The following is a 27080-nucleotide window of genomic DNA, read 5'->3' as shown; positions in this document are numbered from 1 at the left end:
AGAAAGAGAGAATGTATATCCGTTGAATTGTTATTACAAATTACAAATTACAAATTACAAATTACAAATTGCGTTGATTTTAGAATGAGATGTGTTTGATTTTTGAACTTGTTTGATTACTGTTTTCTGTAATTAGCCGTTGGGATATGTGTGCGTGACTTTTTGGGGTCCGGTTCGGGTTTGATCGGGTAATGTTATTGGGCTTGTAAGAAAGCCCAACTTGATAAACAGAAGAGTGGTCTTGGGCTCTTGAAAATACATGAAAAAGCGGTGTGATGTGTATATGCTTCCTGAATCTGATACATCAAAACTTTTCTTCTTTTTTAAAATGCAAGTTATGAAGTTCTCTATATCGTAAATCGTAAAAATAATAATCGTAAAAATAATAATACTCCGTAATTAATAATTATTGTATATTATTATTATATTATTATAAAAATAATAATAAATAAATATAATTTATGTGGTTTAAAAGGACAAAACGATGTATAGCAGCAACCAAGAGAAAAGGGGGTCTTCGGCAGGAGTATTTTTCAAAATAAATGAGTCGGTTGTGGACTTGTGGTTGGCCATTCATAAATATACTTTTGTATATTATTGAAATACCCGACGCAACGTGGCGATGTGGATTATGTGGTGTCTTGAATTTTAGTCGCCTATTTGAAAAATAAATGAACATGATATTTTAGCCTTTGTGTTTGGGTTAATAACCTTTTAGCCTTTGTGTTTGCGTTATTAAATTTTATATCGTTTTTTTAAAGCTTATTTATTTTAAGGGAATTGTTAACGGAAATAAAGTGAGTGAAGAAGTGACAGTCTGGGATAGGCACGATTGAAGAGCCTCAAATGCATAAGCATATTTTAGAAGTTTCTATGGAAAGAAAATAGGGAAATTGGCTCAAATACAATTTTTTTTTTTGTTTTATTTCAAAATACACTTTTTGTAAAAAAATTCTCTTTTTACACCATTGGGTAGACCAAAGTGTTGGTCGACCACCATATACCTTGGTCGACCACCTCATTTTTCAAGGTGGTCGACCAAGCTTCATTGAGGTATCGGTCGACTACTGTGTAAACATGGTCGACTACCTCTCATGTTTTCATAGTCGATTACCCCCACAAAAATAACGCTGGCGACCCAAATGGTGGTCAACTACCCAAATCCATGTGAAATCCTGACACACATATGAAGGTTTAAACTTGAATAAGAAAATATGAATATAAAACATGGCTTGATATATTTGACTTACTAATTGTTTAATTATTTAATGAAGATGTGGCAAACAATTGTTTTAGCATGGACCAGCAGCGACATTTGTAAAAAGAAAAAATAAAGAAAATAGAAGAATACCACTACTTGTTTGTTTCAACATGGATTTGGGTAGTCGACCACCATTTGGGTCGCCCGCGTTATTTTTTGTTGGGGTAGTCGACCATGAAAACATGAGAGGTAGTCGACCATGTTTACACGGTAGTCGACCGAGAACTCAATGAAGCTTGGTCGACCACCTTGAAAAATGAGGTGGTCGACCAAGGTATATGGTGGTCGACCAACACTTTGGTCTACCCAATGGTGTAAAAAGACAATTTTTTTTTTACAAAAAGTGTATTTTGAAATAAAACTTTAAAAAAGTGTATTTGAGCGAATTCCCCAAGAAAATAAGACGTCAATAGTGCCTCTAGCGCCTTTTAGTGTCCCAAGAAACATTGGTTTATCTTAGATTTCCTTTCAAAGCAAAAATATACATTAAATACATAGAAAATTGATATATCTAACAAACACTTTTAGATAAGGTTCAAGCTGCTCTTGATTCTCAAGGATTTCGTAAACGTAAACGGGCTCGGTGTTTAGGTTCAGGCGACGATGGTGTGGGTTCGGAGGGGGTCGATAAGGATAAAGGGGTGTGTTTGTCGGATCGATTGGCTGATTTGGGGGAGGCTAAGGGTGGTCATGTTGATCAGCCTGTGGTTGATGTGTTGGATAATGGTGGGGTCGTTCGGGCCGAGTTGGGTCAAATAAGAGATGGGATGAAGACGGGTCGTGAGGTTGATGTGGGCTTCGGCAGGTTTGATGGGCCTGGGTCTAGACCTGCGTCGGATGTGGGCGTAGGTGAAGGTTGCTCATCGGGTATAGCTTCGAGTTTTTTTGATGAGGTGGTTATGGATCTTGAAGGTTGTGTTAGGGTGGAGGGAAAATTGATTGGGTCGAGTACGCTTCCGAAACAAAAGGAGAGCAAGAGATCTAGGGCGAAGAAAGGGCACGGGGAGGTGGTTCGAAACCCTCACGTTGATGGTTTGTGAAGTTTCTGCTTCGTTTCTTAGTTTATTCGGATTGTAAGATTGTTGTCTTTATTTTTGTTTAGTTCGTAAGTTAGTTAGTTTCCTTTGATTTGCATTGTTTTGGTAGTTTGTTTGTTGTTGGTTTGTAGATTGTTTAGTTGTTGTTTGGTGTTTTTTAGGGCCCTCTGCTGTTGGTGTATCCTTGTTTCGAGCCTTCATTTTTTTGATGAAAGTCTCGTGTTTTTATAAAGTTTCAGTTTTTAGACAAAAAAAAAAAAAAAAAAAAAAAAAAAACAAAAAACAAAAAACAAACACTTTTGATAGTTCCATTTAAATTACTTAATTTACCCTTAAATAATGCATTAGATAGATTTCTTGTCAAAATTTATTGGAGGATATTTTAAAAAAATAAAATATAAAATAATGGTGGATGAAGTAAAATGAGAATTGAAAATATCACCTCTCAAATACATATACTCCGCATCATTTTAGAAAATTTTATGATTATTAAATGCATTTTAACTTATCTACAAAAACATATATTCATATAAATTGTTCTTTAACGTGTCTCATGAGACATGTTATAGTTGTTAGAATGAGTCAACAAAGGTCAACTTACCATTTTAGGTAAGTTGACTTTGGGATCAGAAGTGGTCCACTTCATCATATCCCTTTCAAGAAGATCACAAGACAACCAATTACAGCCTTGTCCAACGGTTACAACAACAACAGGTTTCCCTTTATGATAAAGTGGTTCCAAAAGCAATAATGGATCCTAACTTCATTTAGAAATAGCTGTTGGAAGTATTATGTATAAAAGAATCTGTTTGTAAATGTATTAACATCAATTCAAGTGAAATATTACTCACTGATCAATATTAATTCAATTACTCAATCAATACAACAATTCCCGTTTATATTGTATCAATTTAAACATGGTATCAGAGCTTTAAGGTGTTGATCCTGGATCAAAACACCTTTTTTCAGCTTCAATCATTTACCAGAATCTTAAATCTTAAGCTGCCATGTCTAATTTAGACGGCAACTCAAAATTACAGAAGCAAGATAATAGCTTCTTAAACAAAGCTACCATGTCAAAATTTGACGATAGCTCAGTTAATGAAACAATGAAATCGATTGAATTAATGGTCATGAAGAACAAGAACAGTTACCTGCAAGTTCTCTGTTACCCTTTGACCACCAAAACAGCTGTTGAAACAGTTGTTGCCAAACAGAAACAATAACCACCATTGCAAACCACCATCCACCACCACAACTATTAAAGTGTGTTTATTGTGGTATGTTTAAACATACCATAATTCAGTGTTTCAAATTAATTGGGTATCCGAATTGGTGGAGCAACAGGAAAAAGGCAACAAACTCAAAATTGACGGCAGCCGGCGACAACCATAAGGCTACCTGCAACGGCCTCACAAGAGGTAAAACTTTACCCTTCAATCTCTGTTCTTTGCCAAATCGGACCAAATGGGAAAAAGGGAAAAGTAGAAACCCCTCAAAATCAAAATTACAGCAATCAATTACTGTAAAAAGGAAAAACCCCAATCGATTTGCTTGCCTTCAAAATATTAACGAAGAAGAGGGATTAAACCCACAAATTCGATCTCAATCGAACAAATCAAAAATGGAAAATCCCAAATCGTTGAAAGAAAATTATAACCGGGTTGAGTGTCTTCGAATTACTGAAGAAGAAGGACTGAATTTTTTTTTTCCGATCGACATCATCAGATAAAGGAAAAAGGGAGAAGGATACTTCTAACCCTAATTTTGTGTCTGGTGCAAAAGGGGTACGGGTTGGGAATAAAAGAAAAACGGATCAGGTTATTAAAAATGTTAAAACCCAAAATCTTGATAAGGCCCAAGAGCAACTAAATTGTGTTACTCAGGCCCAAAACTTTGATAAGGTCCAAAAATAACCATATTGTGCTACTCAGGCCCAACAACATGTGAATGATAATTTTAAACAGGCCCAACCCACCATTTTCTTGAAAAATAAACATTTTAATGATACTCGTTTTATCGGAAAAGCCAATATCGTTTCCAATAACGTTAAAAATAACGAATGTATTTTTGATTGTGGTGCTACCCACACCATGAGTTTTGAAAAATCCGATTTCTACGCTCAATCAAAACCTCGGGTTAGTAAAATTCAAACGACCAATGGCGGTGTTGTACAAGTTGAAGGGGGTGGAAAAATTGAAATTACTCCGACTATGAACTTATCTAATTGTTTATATATCCCAACCTTGTCACATAAACTTTTATCCGTTAGTCACGTTACAAAAGAATTAAATTGTTCCGTTTTACTACACCCCACTTTCTGTATCCTTCAAGATATCCTAACTGGAGTAATTATTGGGCGTGGCACCGGACGGGGCGGGCTGTACTATGTGAACGAAGTAACCCAACAAGGTACCGTGATGCTCGCTCACGGAACACCTATGAGGGAAGCTTGGTTATGGCATAGGAGGTTGGGTCACCCGTCAGCCGGCTATCTACATGCTTTATTTCCTAGTCTTTTTCCGTTTAATTTTAAGTTGAATTGTGAAACTTGTGTTTTGGCCAAGAGCCACCGAAGTACATTTAAACCTAGTAATACTAGAACGGATGTACCTTTTGCTTTAATTCATTCTGATGTGTGGGGTCCAGCACCGGTTAATGGGGGTAAAAATTATCGGTACTTTGTCCTGTTTATTGATGATCATACTCGGATGACTTGGATTTATTTCTTAACTCATAAATCGGAAGTGTTTGAAAAGTTCTCCCACTTTTACAAAATGGTAAAAACTCAATTTGATAAAAACATACAAATTCTAAGATCCGATAATGGAGGAGAATTTGTTAATTCTTCAATGAAACTTTTTTGTGAAAACAACGGGATTATTCATCAAACTTCTTGCGCTTATACCCCTGAACAAAATGGAGTGGCCGAACGAAAAAATTGGCTACTTTTAGAAATGACAAGAGCTTTATTAATTGAATCTAAAGTCCCGAAAAGTTTTTAGCCTGAAGCCCTTGCTTCCGCTGCCTACCTTATTAATCGGTTACCTACTAAAGTTTTGGGTACAAAAACTTCAAGAGACACACTTTCTCAATTTCATACACTTCCAACCTCGCTTGAACCTCGAATATTTGGGTGTTCCGTCTTTGTTCACATCCCAAAGAACGAACGCTCTAAACTTGATCCATGTGCGGAAAAATGCGTTATGGTTGGTTATGGAATAAACCAAAAAGGGTACCGATGTTATAGCCCTAAAAGGCGTCATGTCTTCACCACAATGAATTGTGACTTCCTCGAAACCGAATATTTTTACGATACCCAACTTACAAGTGAGGGGGAGAAAGAAGATATCGACACTCTTAGTTGGATACAATGGACGCCTAACACCGAAAATACACAAACACCCGTACCAAACACTGACAATATCCAAATACCCGCACCAAACACCGACAATATCCAAACGTCCGCACCAAACACCGGCAATATCCAAACACCCGCACCAAACACCGACAATATCCAAACGTCCACACCAAACCAAGAAACAACACGAGATTCTCAATCTACCGAAACTTCCTCAAACGGTGAAACAATCCATGAAACTCAAAACAACCCCATTCCCATTGACACTAATCCCTCAGACAACATACAGTCAAACCAAAATGAAACCGCCTTAAGATATGTTCTACCACAACGAACAAACAGAGGAGTACCACCAAAATGATATTCTCCAGAAAAGGAAAACCCAAGATCAAGGTATCCTATGGCTAACATTGCACAGGGAAACCTTTCAAATGAAGCACAAAAATTTAATTTCGCATTATACTCGGAGGAAATTCCAACTTCTGTTGATCAAGCATTGAAAAGTGCAAAATGGAAAAAAGCTATGGAAGAAGAAATTGAAGCACTCAAGAAAAGTGACACATGGGGAAAATGTGTCATTCCCCATGGAAAAAAATCAGTAGAAAATCGATGGGTGTTTACAATAAAATACAAACCTGATGGTACCATTGAAAGATACAAAGCCCGGCTAGTGGCCAAGGGATATACTCAAACATATGGAATAGATTATTCCGAGACTTTCTCTCCAGTTGCGAAGATTGATACCATCAGGGTTCTTTTCTCAGTTGCTGCGAATGAAGATTGGCCACTTCACCAATTTGATGTGAAGAATGCCTTTCTACATGGTGAACTAAAAGAAGAAGTCTATATGGAAGCTCCTCCAGGATTCTCCGAAAACTTCAAAAATGGGGAAGCTTGTCGACTTAAGAAATCTTTATATGGGTTAAAACAATCCCCACGGGCTTGGTTTGGGAGATTTACTTCATTTATGAAAAAATATGATTTCAAACAAAGTAACTCGGATCATACTCTCTTTTTTAAACGAAAAGAAAAATTAATTACATGCTTAATCATTTATGTTAATGATATGATAATAACATGAGATGATAAAGAGGAAATTTCTAACTTAAAAATGAACTTATTTAAAGAATTTGAAATGAAAGACTTGGGCAGACTTAAATATTTTTTGGGGATTGAGGTGTTACGATCCTAACAGAGAATATTTATCTGTCAAAAGAAGTATGTTCTTGATTTTCTTGCAGAAACAGGTATGATTGATTGCAAACCAGCCGATACTCCGATGATTCCAAACCAGAAGCTATATATGGAAGATGAAGCTGATCTTGCTGATAAAGGGCAATACCAAAGGATGGTGGAAAAACTCATCTATCTTGCTCATACTCGACCTGATATAGCACATGCAGTTGGAGTTGTGAGTCAATTCATGCATCAACCACAGGTTCACCATATGGAAGCCGTAGTGAGAATCATCAGATATTTGAGAAAACAGCGGATCATGGAGTTGTTTTCAAGAGAAATGGGCATCTAAGAACTCAAATATATACAAATGCAAGTTGGGCTGGAGAAAAAGGGGATAGAAGATCTACATCCGGATTCTTTACAATAGTCGGAGGTAATTTAGTTGCATGGAAAAGCAAGAAACAAAAGGTTGTTTCTCTGTCAAGTGCAGAATCAGAGTTTAGAGGGATAGCCAAAGGAGTTGTATAAGCATTGTGGACCCGAAAACTACTAACAGAGATCGAATTTCCACCAGAAGATAGCATTCAGATATTATGTGATAACGAAGCAGCCATTGCCATATCAGAAAATCCAGTTCAACATGACCGAACCAAACATGTGGAAGTTGATCGACATTTTATTAGACAAAAATTAGATGATGAAATCATTTCCCTTCCATCAATCAGATCCGAAGATCAGCTAGCTGACATCCTCACCAAATCTGTCAACGGAAGACTCTTCAACAACGTTCTTGACAAGTTGAATATTGGAAACCCCACTATTCAACTTGAGGGGGAGTGTTAGAATGAGTCAACAAAGGTCAACTTACCATTTTAGGTAAGTTGACTTTGGGATCAGAAGTGGTCCACTTCATCATATCCCTTTCAAGAAGATCACATGACAACCAATTACAGCCTTGTCCAATGGTTACAACAACAGCAGGTTTCCCTTTATGATAAAGTGGTTCCAAAAGCAATAATGGATCCTAACTTCATTTAGAAATAGCTGTTGGAAGTATTATGTATAAAAGAATCCGTTTGTAAATGTATTAACATCAATTCAAGTGAAATATTACTCACTGATCAATATTAATTCAATTACTCAATCAATACAACAATTCTCGTTTATATTGTATCAATTTAAACAATAGTAAAACCCATATTTTAAATATAGCTTTTAATATTGTTTATTTGTATTATATACTCTTTAATAAATAAAAATATATTTGACAACTCTGAAGTTTGAGAGTAAATTTTTTCAGTTTTCTATTCACATTATTTTGTACTCCGTATTTATACGAAACAAGTGTTAACGTGATACTCCTATTAGATTAACAATATTTGATTATATGTTTTGAACGAGGATAACGTGTGAGTTGTGACGCCTATAAACTTGTGATAACTGTCATCATACAATTCATACTACACCTCAAGTAATGATAAGTTGATAACTACCATATTAACCAAATATAGTTCAGGTATATATTTATTTATTTTGAAAAGCAAACATATTATTATTATTATTACAACTATCGACCAAAATGACAATTTTCACAATGAACTATAAGAATTCACCTTAAAAAAATAAATCGCCAAAAGGCCTTCGCAATTCGCAAATCCCATTTGTGACTCTACGACTCATGAATTTTTCTTATTTTTCAAAGAAATTCAAGTCCCGCTCTAAGACTTAGACGCATGACCGAGACAACACGTGTCGTATAGTAGCACGGTATCCTTTCGACTTGCGACTCCATGTATTTTAGGGGTCGTGCGCACTTCGTGTACGAGTCGCAAGGCTCGCAAGGGTATCAAGAATAATCGAGAAAATCTACGAAAATTTTACTTAAAAATCTTATATGTTACACGCTTCTGATCTAGTTGCAAGGTCTAAATTTGCGAAACATGCGACTTTGCGACCGTGCGCATGACTTTCATGGTAAGATCATGGTAAGATCATGTTTTAAGGAAAAGAATGTGACTTCTCAACATTTTTTGGATAAAGTTTTATCATTTTAACTAGATTGACTTACGAATAGTTACGTTAAAGAAAATCACGCATATTCTTCTTTTAGTATTATCTTTTTTCAACTTTTTAACTTTTCAACTTCTTACATTTCATCCCATAGGGTCGCAAGGTTTGCAAATCAAGACCTTGGACTTGCGGCTGAATCAGATATTTCGGATAAGATTTCCCGACATGTTTTAGATATTGTAGATTTTTTTGAATAACGCTTTCACTTATTAAATATCTACATTTCCACTGCTTCTACATTCCACACAAACTAAAATAATATTAAATTCACACACTAAGATGAAAGATGATTACCACCCTCGTCATCACCCCCAGCAGTTCCAGACAATCGTCATGAGTACGTTGAACGTGGATACAATATTCCAGGTTCGGCAGGTGTTCTCCAAGCGGCTTATCGTAGAAGAAGCCGGGTTGAACATAACTAGGGTGAATGTTCGAGGGCTACCCAATTATTTTAAGGGAAGTGCTTGAAGAAAGAGCATATGCTGATGGCTTTGAACAAATTACGTGGCTTTCTGCGATACAATTGGCGTATCCCAATGGTGGTAATAATCAATCGTGTTTCGTTTTTCAATTGTACATTAAAGTTATATATACACACTTTGTGACATTTTTAAGTGTTTTTGAGTGAATAGAATTCGAATATGGGAGCAATACTCAGTTGTCTGATGAAAAGAGCAAAATCGACCACGTTATTCGTGTTATCAAGTCTTGTGTTCCAAATGTTTTGAGTGATCTTAAAGTAGTGATAAAAGTAAGATCCTCGACATGTTATGATTAGCATTTGATTATACGTTACTAAAAAAATAATTGTTTACTTATCTGTTTATTTAATGTTATGTTCAAGATACTACAGGTTCTATGAAAGTTGGTATTAATCACAAAATCCTTGAAGATATGAAAGGTATATGTGCTGGATGTGTTCTTGTATTTCAAAATATTTCTGTATTTCGGTATCAATATATCGAACATCGTTGTCTTAACATTACCAAGAAGAACTTGGTAAAGGTCTTCAACAAAGATGGTTATGAAATTACACCCACGTTTTACTTTACTCCAAAGCCTTTCGCTACAGAAGGTGCATCAACTTCGTTCAAGGGATAATTGTGTTTTGAAGTGTTATTTCAATCATAATCTAAAAGTCAAATGTGTATTGGATGTTTGTAAAGTCACTAAAAAATACAAAACGTTATCTAATAAATCAAAAAAATGTCAGAAAATCTTATCAATTCGATCTTACATCATGATAAGGCTTAGATAACTTGCAAGGTTACCCTTACGAGTCTTGCGACTCGCACATGAAGCGCGCACTACCCATAAAACACACGGAGTCGCAAAAATACCGTGCGACTGTGTGACACATGTTGTCTCGGTCATGCGTTTAAGTCTCATACCAGGACTTGAATTTCCTCAAAAAATAAGAAAAATTCACTAGTCGCGGAGTCGCAACTCGTAAGTAGGGCTTGCGACTTGATAGAGCATTTTGACAATTAATTTTGTTTAGGGCGAATCCTTATAGTTCGGTGTGAAAATGAGCGTTAGCTTTTGGGAAGCTTATTTTTTTTTTTTATTCTTTAACCTTAACTGTAACATTTTTTGTAAGTCAAATTTTGAAGATCCTTTTAAAAAATAACAACAACAACAACAACAAAACCCAATACCACATAAGTGGTGTATGGGGGAGGTGAGATGTAGACAATCCTTCCCCTATCCGAGAATAAAGTCAAGTCATTTCTCCACCTATAAAAATAAGTAACAACCATATAAAAAATTTGACTTATAAAAATAAGTAACAACCTATAAAAAATAAGCTATGAAAATAAGTAACAACATATAAAAAATTCAAATAATTACCCTATATATCACTATATATCATTTAATTTTTGTAATTATACATTATTTTACATATTTTTTTTGGGACAACGATTGGGATCACCCGAGGGGGACTAAACCACTTGTTGCGATCATCTCCCGTTTCGACTATGGCGATGTATCGATAATAACCCCGCTCCCATCGCTGCCCGGGAGGAAACCTTGAAACCGATCCAAGGGTACGGCCAAGTAAACCCCCCTTTACATATTTAACTTCTCGTTAATTTACAAACGCTCACTAAACATAAACTATAGTGTTACTAAATATTAGATATTGTGTATATATGTCGTATATATATTTGTAGAAGAGTCTAGATGATATGTTTCTTGTAGATAAAGTTTGTAGAGATTTTATGTATCTCTTCCTTATTTACATCATAGGGTGTTAGACAAGATATCTCTTTTGTATATATACTGATAGACACGTTCAATGAAGGGCAAGGAATTCATTCATCATTTATACTTCTTATATGATATCAGTTGCATAGGAATCTTCATTCTTTTGATCCCTTCTTCATCTTCTACTTCTCAATTTTTCTTTACTGTCCTACTTCAATATGGCAGATTCTAAAATTCATCCAGCTATTACCATCAACAACATCAAAAACTTTATTCCCATCACTCTCGAGATGGAGAAAAGTCAATCCTCTTTCTGGGCCGGTCTCTTTCAAATCCATTGTCTAGCTTATGAAGTTCTGGATCACATCATTCCATCAACTGATTCATCATCTACGGTCTCTTCTTCTTCTGATCAAACCGATAAGTCACCTGATAAAAGTAAAGCTTCATGGGATCGATTGGATCCTATTGTTTTACAATGGATCTACGGGACTATTTCACACGATCTTCTGCGCACCATATTCAAACCTGATTCCACCGCTCAGCAGGCATGTGAACGTCTATGGAACATGTTTCATGACAATCAAAACTCTAGGGCTGTTCATTTAACACACCAGTTCACAAATACCCGCATCGAGAACTTCTCGAATGCTTCTGATTACTGTCAAGAGTTGAAGGTGTTAGCCGATCAACTTGCTAATGTCGGCCAAAAAGTTTAAGATGACCGCCTTGTCCTACAACTTGTTACCGGACTCAACGACTCTTATGCTACTCTTCAATCGATTATCACTCATCGCGACAAGCTGCCATCTTTTTATGAAGTAAGGTCTATGTTGTTATTGGAGGAGACACAGAAGAACAAGCAAAATCAGACTTCACAGGCTACTATGGTGGTGTCGACTAATCCCTCTTCTGGTGGGCCGAAACATGTTGCATCAAGCGACAACCCTTCTTCTCGTAACTTTTCTCACAGAGGACGTGGTTCAGGCCGTGGAAATTATCATGGTCGTGGCTCGAATAATAGAGGTCGTGGTGGTCGTGGATATAACAACAACATCGCACCATGGTCAGCTTATGCTCCCTGGAACTGGAATCAGCAAAATTGGGCTATACCACCCTGCCCATATCCCACGACTGGTTGGGCCCGGCCCATGACTCCTTCACCACAGACAGGTATACTTGGCCCAAGGCCAACTCAGGCCCAAACTAACACTATGTCTGATGCAGGTTCTTATTGTGCAACCGACATTGAAAATGAGCTCCATACTATGACATTAAACCCCCTGATGATACATGGTATATGGATACTATTGCCACGTCTCATATGACAAATAATCAAGGTACTTTCCTGTCGTATTATCCTTTGAGCTTGTCTAAATTCATCACTGTTGGGAATGGTCATGGTATCCCTATAAAATGTTTTGGTCACTCTAAAATACATCACAAATCGAGACCCATTCTTTTACGTAATATTCTCCATGCACAGTTGAGGCCTTTTCTGATCCCAATTGGAACCAAGCCATGACCGATGAGTTTCAAGCTTTATTGGATAGTAAGACGTGGATTCTTGTACCTAGGACTACTAACATGCAGGTTATTCTAAGTATGTGGATTTTCTGCCATAAAATGAGGTCGGATGGCTCGTTTAAGAGATACAAAGCTTGACTCGAGGGAGATGGTCGCTCCCAAACTATTGGTGTTGATTGTCATGAGACGTTTAGTCCAGTAGTTAAACCGGCCACTATACGCATGGTTTTGTCTATTGCACTGTCAAAGTCTTGGGATATTCACCAGTTGGATGTAAAAAATGCTTTCCTTCATGGCTCGTTAAGTGAGACAGTTTATATGCACCAACCATACGATTTTCATGATCAACAAAGACCGAATCATGTATGTCTCCTTAAGCGCTCATTGTATGGTTTGAATCAAGCTTCGCGGGCGTGGTACCAAAGGTTTGCGGATTTTATGGCTACTCTTGGGTTTAAACACAGTCAAACGGATCACTCCCTGTTTATTTTTCATAAAGGTACAGATATTGCATATATTTTGCTATATGTTGATGATATAATTCTCACCACATCCTCTACTTCTCTTCGTGAGAAACTAATGACTCTTCTTTCTCAAGAATTTGCAATGAAGGACCTTGGTCCGATTAGTTCTTTTTTGGGCATCTCAGTACAGCCTACCTCAACAGGGTTGTTTTTGAATCAAATGAGTTATGCCAATGATATTATAGAGCGAGCTGGTATGGTGAATTGCAAATCTGTTCGTACGCCAGTTGACACAAATGGGAAATTAAGTCCTACATATGGAAAACCGTACTCTGATCCAACGAAATTTCGTAGTTTAGCGGGTGCTTTGCAATATTTAACATTTACTCGACCGGACATTTCCTAAGCCGTGCAACAAATTTGCCTACACATGCATGATCCAAAGGAGTGTCATATGAACGCTCTCAAGCGTATTGTTCGTTATATACAAGGTACCTCTCATTATGGTCTTCATTTACATCGGTCATCTTTACGTGACCTGGTTTCTTATACCGACGCAGATTGGGGTGGGTGCCCCGACATGAGACGATCGACCTCTAAAATTTCCCGTTCATATTGATTATAAACGTTCCATATTAATTGATTTTGTCGCAAGGTTTTGACCTCTATATGAGACGTTTTTCAAAGACTGCATTCATTTTTAAAACAACCATAACCTTTATTTTATCTATAAAGGTTTAAAAAGCATTACGCAGATTATCAAATAATGATAATCTAAAATATACCGTTTACACACGACCATTACATAATGGTTTACAATAAGAATATATTACATCAAAAATAAGTTTCTTGAATGCAGTTTTTACATAATATCATACAAGCATGGACTCCAAATCTTGTCCTTATTTTAGTATGCAACAGCGGAAGCTCTTAATAATCACCTGAGAATAAACATGCTTAAAACGTCAACAAAAATGTTGGTGAGTTATAGGTTTAACCTATATATTATCAAAGCATAATAATAGACCACAAGATTTCATATTTCAATATACATCCCATACATAGAGATAAAATTCATTCATATGGTGAACACCTGGTAACCGACATTAACAAGATGCATATAAGAATATCCCCTATCATTCCGGGAAATCCTTCGGACATGATAAAAACAACATCGAAGTACTAAAGCATCCGGTACTTTGGATGGGGTTCGTTAGGCCCAATAGATCTATCTTTAGGATTCGCGCCAATTAGTAGATCGGTTTACTAATTCTTAGGTTACCAAGCAAAAAGGGGCATATTCGGCTTCGATCATTCACCCATATAATGTAGTTTCATTTACTTGTGTCTATTTCGTAAAACATTTATAAAACTGCATGTATTCTCATCCCAAAATATTAGATTTTAAAAGTGGGACTATAACTCACTTTCACAGATTTTTACTTCGTCGGGAAGTAAGACTTGGCCACTGATCGATTCACGAACCTATAACAAATATGTACATATATATCAAAGTATGTTCAAAATATATTTACAACACTTTTAATACATTTTGATGTTTTAAGTTTTTTAAGTCAGCTGTCCTCGTTAGTAACCTATAACTAGTTGTCCAAAGTTAGATGTACAGAAAAAAATTGATATATATTATCTTGAATCAATCCATGACCCAGTGTATACACGTCTCAGGCTAGATCACAACTCAAAGTATATATATTTTTGGAATCAACCTCAACCCTGTATAGCTAACTCCCACATTACTGCATATAAAGTGTCTATAGTTGTTCCAAATAATATATACACATGGGTCGATATGATATGTCAAAACATTTGCATACGTGTCTATGGTATCTCAAGATTACATAATATATTAGAATACATGTATAATACAATATAAGTTAGCTAGGATATGATTAATATAGATTTGTTACCAATTTTCACGTAGCTACAACAAGAAAAAATATTCAATCTTGTTTTACCCATAACTTATTCGTTTTAAATCCGTTTTGAGTGAATCAAATTGCTATGGTTTCATATTGAACTCTATTTTATGAATCTAGACAGAAAAAGTATAGTTTTATAGTCGGAAATATAAGTTACAAGTCATTTTTGTAAAGGTAGTCATTTCAGTCGAAAGAACGACGTCTAGATGACCATTTTGGAAAACATACTTCCACTTTGAGTTTAACCATAATTTTTGGATATAGTTTCATGTTCATAAGAAAAACAATTTTCCCATAATAACAACTTTAAAATCAAAGTTTATCATAGTTTTTAATTAATTAACCCAAAACAGCCCGCGGTGTTACTACGACGGCGTATATCCGGTTTTACGGTATTTTTCGTGTTTTCAGGTTTTAAATCATTAAGTTAGCATATCATATAGATATAGAACATGTGTTAAGTTGATTTTAAAAGTCAAGTTAGAAGGATTAACTTTTGTTTACGAACAAGTTTAGAATTAACTAAACTATGTTCTAGTGATTACATGTTCAAATCTTCGAATAAGATAGTTTTATATGTATGAATCGAATGATGTTATGAACATCATTACTACCTCAAGTTTAGTAGGTAAACCTACTGAAAGTGACAAGAAATGATCTAGCTTCAAAGGATCTTGGATGGCTTGAAAGTTCTTAATGTAGAATCATGACACGAAAACAAGTTCAAGTAAGATTTCCACTCGAAATAAGATTGTTATAGTTATAGAAATTGAATCAAAGTTTGAATATGAGTATTACCTTGTATTAGAAAGATATCTTACTGTAAATAAGAAAGATTTCTTGAAGTTGGATGATCACTTTACAAGATTGGAAGTAAGCTAGCAAACTTGGAAGTATTCTTGATTTTATGAAACTAGAACTTATAGAATTTATGAAGAACACTTAGAACTTGAAGATAGAACTTGAAAGAGATCACTTAGATGAAGAAAACTGAAGAATGAAAGTGTTTGTAGGTGTTTTTGGTCGTTGGTATATGGATTAGATATAAAGGATGTGTAATTTTGTTTTCATGTAAATAAGTCATGAATGATTACTCATATTTTTGTAATTTTATGAGATATTTCATGCTAGTTGCCAAATGATGGTTCCCACATGTGTTAGGTGACTCACATGGGCTGCTAAAATCTGATCATTGGAGTGTATATACCAATAGTACATACATCTAAAAGTTGTGTATTGTACTAGTACGAATACGGGTGTATACGAGTAGAATTGTTGATGAAACTGAACGAGGATGTAATTGTAAGAATTTTTGTTAAGTAGAAGTATTTTGATAAGTGTCTTGAAGTCTTTCAAAAGTGTATGAATACATATTAAAACACTACATGTATATACATTTTAACTGAGTCGTTAAGTCATCGTTAGGCGTTACATGTAGATGTTGATTTGAAACCTTTAAGTTAACGATCTTGTTAAATGTTGTTAACCCATTATTTATTAAATCAAATGAGATGTTAAATTATTACATTATCATGATATCATGATGTATTAATATATCTTAATATGATATATATACATTAAATGTCGTTACAACGATAATCGTTACATATATGTCTCGTTTCAAAATCATTAAGTTAGTAGTCTTGTTTTTACATATGTAGTTCATTGTTAATATAATTAATGATATGTTTACTTATCATAATATCATGTTAACTATATAGATATCCATATATATGCCATCATATAGTTTTTACAAGTTTTAACGTTCGTGAATCACCGGTCAACTTGGATGGTCAAATGTCTATATGAAACCTATTTCAATTAATCAAGTCTTAACAAGTTTGATTGCTTAACATGTTGGAAACACTTAATTATGTAAATAACAATTTCATTTAATATATATAAACATGTAAAATTTCGGGTCACTACAGTACCTACCCGTTAAATAAATTTAGTCCCGAAATTTTAAGCAGTTGGAGGTGTTGACGTATCTTCTGGAAATAAGTGCGGGTATTTCTTCTTCATCTGATCTTCTTGTTTCCAGGTGAACTCGGGTCCTCTACGAGCATTCCATCAAACCTTAACAATTGGTATCTTGTTTTGTTTAAGTCTTTTAACCTCACGATCCATTATTTCGACGGGTTCTTCGATGAATTGAAGTTTTTCGTTGATTTGGATTTCGTCTAACGGAATAGTGAGATCTTCTTTAGCAAAACATTTCTTCAAATTCGAGACGTGGAAAGTGTTATGTACAGCCGCGAGTTGTTGAGGTAACTCAAGTCGGTAAGCTACTGGTCCGACACGATCAATAATCTTGAATGGTCCAATATACCTTGGATTTAATTTACCGTTGTTGAATTTCAAATTCTATATCGGTAAGCATGACCATCTCTCCAATTTCAAATTCTATATCTTTTCTTTTAATGTCGGCGTAGCTCTTTTGTCAACTTTGGGCGGTTTTCAACCGTTGTTGAATTTGAATGATCTTCTCGGTAGTTTCTTGTATTATCTCCGGACCCATAATCTGTCTATCCCCCACTTCACTCCAACAAATTGGTGACCTGCACTTTCTACCATAAAGTGCTTCAAATGGCGCCATCTCAATGCTTGAATGGTAGCTGTTGTTGTAGGAAAATTCTGCTAACGGTAGATGTCGATCCCAACTGTTTCCGAAATCAATAACACATGCTCGTAGCATGTCTTCAAGCGTTTGTATCGTCCTTTCGCTCTGCCCATCAGTTTGTGGATGATAGGCAGTACTCATGTCTAGACGAGTTCCTAATGCTTGCTGTAATGTCTGCCAGAATCTTGAAATAAATCTGCCATCCCTATCAGAGATAATAGAGATTGGTATTCCATGTCTGGAGACGACTTCCTTCAAATACAGTCGTGCTAACTTCTCCATCTTGTCATCTTCTCTTATTGGCAGGAAGTGTGCTGATTTGGTGAGACGATCAACTATTACCCAAATAGTATCAAAACCACTTGCAGTCCTTGGCAATTTAGTGATGAAATCCATGGTAATGTTTTCCCATTTCCATTCCGGGATTTTGGGTTGTTGAAGTAGACCTGATGGTTTCTGATGCTCAGCTTTGACCTTAGAACACGTCAAACATTCTCCTACGTATTTAGCAACATCGGCTTTCATACCTGACCACCAAAAATATTTCTTGAGATCCTTGTACATCTTCCCCGTTCCAGGATGTATTGAGTATCTGGTTTTATGAGCTTCTCTAAGTACCATTTCTCTCATATCTCCAAATTTTGGTACCCAAATCCTTTCAGCCCTATACCGGGTTCCGTCTTCTCGAATATTAAGATGCTTCTCCGATCCTTTGGGTATGAATTTCCCTCTTTTAAAACTCCTTGTTGTGCCTCCTTTATTTGAGTAGTAAGGTTATTGTGAATCATTATATTCATAGATTTTACTCGAATGGGTTCTCTGTCCTTCCTGCTCAAGGCGTCGGCTACCACATTTGCCTTCCCCGGGTGGTAACGAATCTCAAAGTCGTAATCATTCAACAATTCAATCCACCTACGCTGCCTCATACTCAGTTGTTTCTGATTAAATATGTGTTGAAGACTTTTGTGGTCGGTATATATAATACTTTTGACCCCATATAAGTAGTGCCTCCAAGTCTTTAATGCAAAAACAACCGTGCCTAATTCTAAATCATGTGTCGTATAATTCTGTTCGTGAATCTTCAATTGTCTAGACGCATAAGCAATTACTTTCGTTCGTTGCATTAATACACAACTGAGACCTTTCTTTGAGGCGTCACAATATATCACAAAATCATCATTCCCTTCAGGTAATGACAATATAGGTGTCGTAGTTAACTTTTTCTTTAACAATTGAAACACTTTCTCTTGTTCATCTTTCCATTCAAATTTCTTCCCTTTATACGTTAATGCAGTCAAGGGTTTTGCTATTCTGGAAAAGTCTTAGATGAACCTTCTGTAGTAACCAGCTAGTCCTAAAAACTGGCGTATATGTTTCGGAGTTTTCGGGGTTTCCCACTTTTCAACGGTTTCAATCTTTGCTGGATCCACCTGAATACCTTCTTTGTTTACTATGTGACCAAGGAATTGAACTTCTTCCAACCAAAATGCACACTTTGAAAACTTAGCGTACAGTTTTTCTTTTCTCAGCAACTCTAGCACTTTTCTCAAATGTTCTTCGTGCTCTTGATCATTCTTCGAGTAAATAAGTATGTCATCGATGAAAACAATGACAAACTTGTCAAGATATGGCCCACACACTCGATTCATGAGGTCCATGAACACAGCTGGTGCGTTAGTCAATCCAAACGGCATAACCATAAACTCGTAATGACCGTAACGCGTCCTAAAAGCAGTCTTTGGAATATCATCCTCCTTCACCCGCATTTGATGATATCCAGAACGTAAATCGATCTTCGAATAAACAGACGAGCCTTGTAGTTGATCAAATAAGTCGTCGATTCTAGGTAGTGGGTAGCGGTTCTTGATGGTAAGTTTGTTCAACTCTCGGTAGTTGATACACAACCTAAATGTACCATCTTTCTTCTTGACAAACAAAACAGGAGCTCCCCACGGTGATGTGCTTGGTCGAATGAAACCACGCTCTAAAAGTTCTTGTAATTGGCTATGAAGTTCCTTCATTTCGCTTGGTGCGAGTCTATATGGAGCACGAGCTATTGGTGCAGCTCCCGGTACAAGGTCTATTTGAAATTCAACGGATCGGTGTGGAGGTAGTCCCGATAATTCTTTCGAAAATACATCGGGAAATTATTTTGCGACGGGAATATCATTGATGTTCTTTTCTTCGAAATTGACTTTCTCGACGTGTGCTAGCACATCATAGCAACCTTTTCTTATTAGTTTTTGTGCCTTCAGGTTACTAATAAGATTTAACTTCGCGTTGCTCTTTTCTCCGTACACCATTAAGGGTTTTCCTTTTTCTCGTATAATGCAAATTGCATTTTTGTAACAAACGATCTCTGCTTTCACTTGTTTCAACCAGTCCATACCGATTATCACATCAAAACTCCCTAACTCTACTGGTATCAAGTCAATCTTAAATGTTTTGCTAACCAGTTTAATTTCTCGATTCCGACATATATTATCTGCTGAAATTAATTTACCATTTGCTAATTCGAGTAAAAATTTACTATCCAAAGGCGCCAATGGGCAACTTAATTTAGCACAAAATTCTCTACTCATATAGCTTCTATCCGCACCCGAATCAAATAAAACATAAGCAGATTTATTGTCAATAAGAAACGTACCCGTAACAAGCTCCGGGTCTTCCTGTGCTTCTGCCGCATTAATATTGAAAAATCTTCCACGGCCCTGCCCATTAGTATTCCCCTGATTCGGGAAATTTCTAATAATGTGGCCCAGTTTTCCACATTTATAACAAACAACGTTGGTATTACTTGCTCCGACACTATTCGTTTCGGAATTACTTGTTCCGGCATTATTTGTTCCTTTAGTTCTGTTAAACTTTGGTCCGTAGACCTCACACTTTATCGCGCTATGACCATTTCTTTTACACCTGTTGCAAAATGTCGTGCAAAATCCCTGATGATTTTCTTCACACCTATGACATGGCTGTTTTTGGTTTTTGTTACCGTTGTTGTTATTGAGGTTGTTGTTGGGATTGTTATTGTTGTTGAAACGGTTGTTGTAGTTGTTGTTGTTGTTGTTGGGATGTTTGTTGTAGTTTGTTAAGATTGCGGTTATTGTTGCGATTGTTGTTGCGGTTGTTGGGATAGTTGTTGGGATAGTTGTTGCGATTGTGGTTGTAATTGTTGTTGTTGTTGTACTGGTGACTCTTGTCACCGTTTTCCTCCCACTTCCTCTTGAGTTCTTTCGTGTTGGCTTCTTCAGCCGCCTGCTCTTTAATTCTTCCCTCAATCTGATTTATGAGTTTTTGAGCCATTCGACTTGCCTTCTGTATAGAAGCGGGCTCGTGTGAACTCACATCTTCTTGAATCCTTACTGGTAACCCTTTTACAAATGCATCGATATTCTCTTCTTCATCTTCGAATGCTCCCAGACACAATAGGCACAACTCTGTGAATCGTCGTTCATATGTGGTAACGTCGAACCCTTGTGTTCGTAACTCTCTAAGTTCTGCCTTGAGTTTATTGACTTCGTTTCTAGGACGGTACTGCTCGTTCATCAATTGCTTGAATGCCGACCACGGTAGTGCGTAAGCAGCATTTTGTCCTACCTGTTCAAGATAGGTGTTCCACCACGTTAACGCAGTACCTGTGAAGGTATGCGCAGCGTACTTAACTTTGTCCTCTTCAGTACACTTACTTATGGCAAACACCGATTCGACTTTCTCGGTCCACCGTTTCAATCCAATTGGTCCTTCGGTTCCATCAAATTCCAAAGGTTTGCAGGCAGTGAATTCTTTGTAGGTGCATCCTACACGATTTCTTGCGCCGTTAGCTGCATTGCTAGATTCAGCGTTATTGTTGGTATGTAGCGCAGCCTGTACTGCGGCTATGTTTGCAGCAAGAAAGGTATGAAATTCCTCTTCGTTCATATTCATGGTGTGTCGATTAGTCGGTGCCATTTCTTTCAAAATAGACAACTGAATCGAGTTAATCATACAGAATATTAAGAGTAGTCAATAGTATTTCGTAGCATAATATGAACTCATTTATAAAAGCTTTTTCTTCATATTAGCATTTTATAAGTTTAAATTCGGGTACTACCTACCCGTTAAGTTCATACTTAGTAGCTAATATACAATTCAACTACTACAATTCCATATGAAAAACTGATTATAATAATATATCACATATAAATATTCTTCAAACTTATAAATTCGCTATATTACATATAACATGAAATATAGTATACTTTGATACAAGACAGTTTTGAAGATAAATCTAGTTAATATGCAAGTTGTTCAGCAAAGGAAATAAAGACACGTAATTCATAAGTCCAGAAACAAGTCATGCATTCTGGTTTTACTAAGACGACTTCCCATCCTTGGTCTTGTGAAAAATAACCGTTATGACCATTGGCTAGGCAGCATGTTGTAATGTCGTCAAAAGGACGAGGGTTTCGTAATGTCCAAAAGCCCCGTAATAATCTAAAAACCTTGTTTCTTACCCCAACTACTGAATCCGTCACTTGTGGGAAAGTTTTATTTAAAAGTTGCAATCCGATGTTCTTTTTTCCACTTTGGTAAGAAGCGAACATCACTAACCTGTAAGCATAACATTCTTCTTTATGTTGCATGTTAGAAGCTCTTTCTAATTCACGAAATCCTATGTTGGGATATGTTGAGTCAAAATAGATTCTTAACCCGTAGCGTAAAATTGCATTTGGGTTCCCCGCATTTAATGCTTTAAAGAAAACACGGCGTAACTTACAGTCTCCCCAATGTGATATACCCCACCTATCAAAGGAAAGCCTTTTATAAACTAAGGCATTTCTGGAAAGTCTTTCAAATGTTTGACAAGTTAATTTCGCCATAACTAAATGTGCTGATGAATTCTGACCGACTCTAGACAAGATTTCCTCAATCATATCCTCTGGTAGGTCTTCTAAAATATTCGGTTGTCTACCCTTAACGTCCATTTTGTTTTTATACTGTAAAATAGATAAGGATTAGATTCGTAATAACAAACAATACAAGCAATTTTTACATAGAACATAAAAGTATAAGCACACTACAATACATATAATACACAACATGATTACAACCCTCTAATCTGAATCACTGGTTTCTTCTTCTTCGGACTTGGTTCGTTTTCCTATTTTTCTAGGAATATATAATGTTCCTCTAATACGAGCCGTCGTTTTCCATAATGGTTTAGAAAAACCTGGTGGTTTAGAGGTTTTCGGGTCATTGTTACATTTTAGGAAATACGGATGTTGTCGATACATATAAAGTTCATCGGGGTTGGAATCGGGTTTCTCTATTTTTATACCTTTTCCCTTATTATTTTCTTTCGCTTTATTAAATTGGGTCGAGGTAATTTCTATAACATCATCGGAATCCTCATCGGGATCCGATTCATCGGAAAATTGGTAATCCTCCCAATATTTTGCTTCCTCGGCGGAAACACCATTGACCATTATTAACTTTGGTCCGTTGGTTGAAGATTTTCTTTTATTTAATCGATTTACTATAGGTATCAATATTTCTTCCTCCGGAACCTCTTCTTCTTCTGGTTCCTCCTCTTCCGATTCCTCCTCTTCTGGTTCCTCTTCTTCCGGTTCCTCTTCGGGAATTTGTGAATCTTCCCAAAATATATTTGATTCTTCATTATTATTAGGTGAATCAATGGGATTTGTACTAGAGGTTGACATCTATCACACAATATCATACACGTTAAGAGATTAATATATCACATAATATTTACATGTTAATAATATATAGTTTCCAACAACAAAAATGTTAAGCAATCGTTTTTGAAAAAAAATACGGTCGAAGTCCAGACTCACTAATGCATCCTAACAAACTCGGTAAGACACACTAATGCAATTTTCTGGTTCTCTAAGACCAACGCTCTGATACCAACTGAAATGTCCCGTTCATATTGATTATAAACGTTCCATATTAATTGATTTCGTCGCGTGGTTTTGACCTCTATATGAGACGTTTTTCAAAGACTGCATTCATTTTTAAAACAACCATGACCTTTATTTTATCTATAAAGGTTTAAAAAGCATTACGTAGATTATCAAATAATGATAATCTAAAATATACCATTTACACACGACCATTACATATTGGTTTACAATAAGAATATATTACATCAAAAATAAGTTTCTTGAATGCAGTTTTTACATAATATCATACAAGCATGGACTTCAAATCTTGTCCTTATTTTAGTATGCAACAGCGGAAGCTCTTAATAATCACCTGAGAATAAACATGCTTAAAACGTCAACAAAAATGTTGGTGAGTTATAGGTTTAACCTATATATTATCAAAGCATAATAATAGACCACAAGATTTCATATTTCAATATACATCCCATACATAGAGATAAAATTCATTCATATGGTGAACACCTGGTAACCGACATTAACAAGATGCATATAAGAATATCCCCTATCATTCCGGGAAATCCTTCGGACATGATAAAAACAACATCGAAGTACTAAAGCATCCGGTACTTTGGATGGGGTTCGTTAGGCCCAATAGATCTATCTTTAGGATTCACGTCAATTAGTAGATCGGTTTACTAATTCTTAGGTTACCAAGCAAAAAGGGGCATATTCGGCTTCGATCATTCACCCATATAATGTAGTTTCATTTACTTGTGTCTATTTCATAAAACATTTATAAAACTGCATGTATTCTCATCCCAAAATATTAGATTTTAAAAGTGGGACTATAACTCACTTTCACAGATTTTTACTTCGTCGGGAAGTAAGACTTGGCCACTGATCGATTCACGAACCTATAACAAATATGTACATATATATCAAAGTATGTTCAAAATATATTTACAACACTTTTAATACATTTTGATGTTTTAAGTTTATTAAGTCAGCTGTCCTCGTTAGTAACCTACAACTAGTTGTCCAAAGTTAGATGTACAGGAAAAAATTGATATATATTATCTTGAATCAATCCACGACCCAGTGTATACACGTCTCAGGCTAGATCACAACTCAAAGTATATATATTTTTGGAATCAACCTCAACCCTGTATAGCTAACTCCCACATTACTGCATATAGAGTGTCTATGGTTGTTCCAAATAATATATATACATGGGTCGATATGATATGTCAAAACATTTGCATACGTGTCTATGGTATCCCAAGATTACATAATATATTAGAATACATGTAAAATACAATATAAGTTAGCTAGGATATGATTAATATAGATTTGTTACCAATTTTCACGTAGCTACAACAAGAAAAAATATCCAATCTTGTTTTACCCATAACTTATTCGTTTTAAATCCGTTTTGAGTGAATCAAATTGTTATGGTTTCATATTGAACTCTATTTTATGAATCTAGACAGAAAAAGTATAGGTTTATAATCAGAAATATAAGTTACAAGTCATTTTTGTAAAGGTAGTCATTTCAGTCGAAAGAACGACGTCTAGATGACCATTTTGGAAAACATACTTCCACTTTGAGTTTAACCATAATTTTTGGATATAGTTTCATGTTCATAAGAAAAATCATTTTCCCAGAATAACAACTTTTAAATCAAAGTTTATCATAGTTTTTAATTAACTAACCCAAAACAGCCCGCGGTGTTACTACGACGGCGTATATCCGGTTTTACGGTGTTTTTTGTGTTTTCAGGTTTTAAATCATTAAGTTAGCATATCATATAGATATAGAACATGTGTTAAGTTGATTTTAAAAGCAATTTATAAGGATTAAGTTTTGTTTACGAACAAGTTTAGAATTAACTAAACTATGTTCTAGTGATTACATGTTCAAATCTTCGAATAAGATAGTTTTATATGTATGAATCGAATGATGTTATGAACATCATTACTACCTCAAGTTTAGTAGGTAAACCTACTGGAAGTGACAAGAAATAATCTAGCTTCAAAGGATCTTGGATGGCTTGAAAGTTCTTGAAGTAGAATAATGACACGAAAACAAGTTCAAGTAAGATTTCCACTCGAAATAAGATTGTTATAGTTATAGAAATTGAATCAAAGTTTGAATATAAGTATTACCTTTTATTAGAAAGATATCTTACTATAAATAAGAAAGATTTCTTGAAGTTAGATGATCACTTTACAAGATTGGAAGTAAGCTAGCAAACTTGGAAATATTCTTGATTTTATGAAACTAGAACTTATAGAATTTATGAAGAACACTTAGAACTTGAAGATAGAACTTGAGAGAGATCACTTAGATGAAGAAAATTGAAGAATGAAAGTGTTTGTAGGTGTTTTTGGTCGTTGGTATATGGATTAGATATAAAGGATGTGTAATTTTGTTTTCATGTAAATAAGTCATGAATGATTACTCATATTTTTGTAATTTTATGAGATATTTCATGCTAGTTGCCAAATGATGGTTCCCACATGTGTTAGGTGACTCACATGGGCTGCTAAGAGCTGATTATTGGAGTGTATATACCAATAGTACATACATCTAAAAGTTGTGTATTATACGAGTATATACATTTATATACATTTTAACTGAGTCGTTAAGTCATCGTTAGTCGTTACATGTAGATGTTGATTTGAAACCTTTAAGTTAACGATCTTGTTAAATGTTGTTAACCCATTGTTTATTAAATAAAATGAGATGTTAAATTATTACATTATCATGATATCATGATGTATTAATATATCTTAATATGATATATATACATTAAATGTCGTTACAACGATAATCGTTACATATATGTCTCGTTTCAAAATCATTAAGTTAGTAGTCTTGTTTTTACATATGTAGTTCATTGTTAATATACTTAATGATATATTTAATTATCATAATATCATGTTAACTATATAGATATCAATATATATGTCATCATATAGTTTTTACAAGTTTTAACGTTCGTGAATCACCGGTCAACTTGGATGGTCAAATGTCTATATGAAACCTATTTCAATTAATCAAGTCTTAACAAGTTTGATTGGTTAACATGTTGGAAACACTTAATCATGTAAATAACAATTTCATTTAATATATATAAACATGAAAAAGTTCGGGTCACAACAACCTCTGGCTATTGTGTTTTCTTGGGCGCTAACTTGATCTCATGGTCTTCTAAACGACAACCAACCATCTCTCGTTCTAGTGCAGAAGCGGAGTATCGTAGGGTTGCTAATGTCTTATTCGAAAGCTGTTGGTTATGAAATTTGTTATTAGAGCTTAATTGTCCGATTAATAAAGCTACACTAGTCTTTTGTGACAATGTTAGTGCCATCTTTCTTTCCGGCAACCCCGTACAACATCAACGTACCAAACATATTGAGATGGATATTTATTTTGTGCGGGAAAAGGTTGCTCATGGTCAGGTTCGTGTATCACATGTGCCCACTCGATTTCAGATTCCGGACATATTTAATAAGGGG

At 35.5% G+C, this 27080-nt stretch overlaps 1 protein-coding gene across 1 annotated transcript; it reads left to right on the top strand.

The window, feature by feature from the left end:
• Nucleotides 1–11337: 11337 nt before the first annotated feature.
• LOC139842729 (uncharacterized) lies at nucleotides 11338–11838 on the top strand. Its single transcript, XM_071832840.1, has one exon. The coding sequence runs from the start codon at nucleotides 11338–11340 to the stop codon at nucleotides 11836–11838; it is 501 nt and encodes a 166-aa protein (XP_071688941.1).
• The last annotated feature ends 15242 nt before the right edge of the window (nucleotides 11839–27080 follow it).

The sequence above is a fragment of the Rutidosis leptorrhynchoides genome, chromosome 4 (assembly GCF_046630445.1).
Source record: "Rutidosis leptorrhynchoides isolate AG116_Rl617_1_P2 chromosome 4, CSIRO_AGI_Rlap_v1, whole genome shotgun sequence".
Taxonomy (NCBI): domain Eukaryota; kingdom Viridiplantae; phylum Streptophyta; class Magnoliopsida; order Asterales; family Asteraceae; genus Rutidosis; species Rutidosis leptorrhynchoides.
Note: the sequence above shows the minus strand (reverse complement) of the source record. Positions and strands in the feature narration are given on the sequence as shown.

Bases quoted from the DNA above. Each gene is read 5' to 3' on its own strand.
- LOC139842729 (XM_071832840.1), top strand. From the start codon at position 11,338: ATGGCAGATTCTAAAATTCATCCAGCTATTACCATCAACAACATCAAA.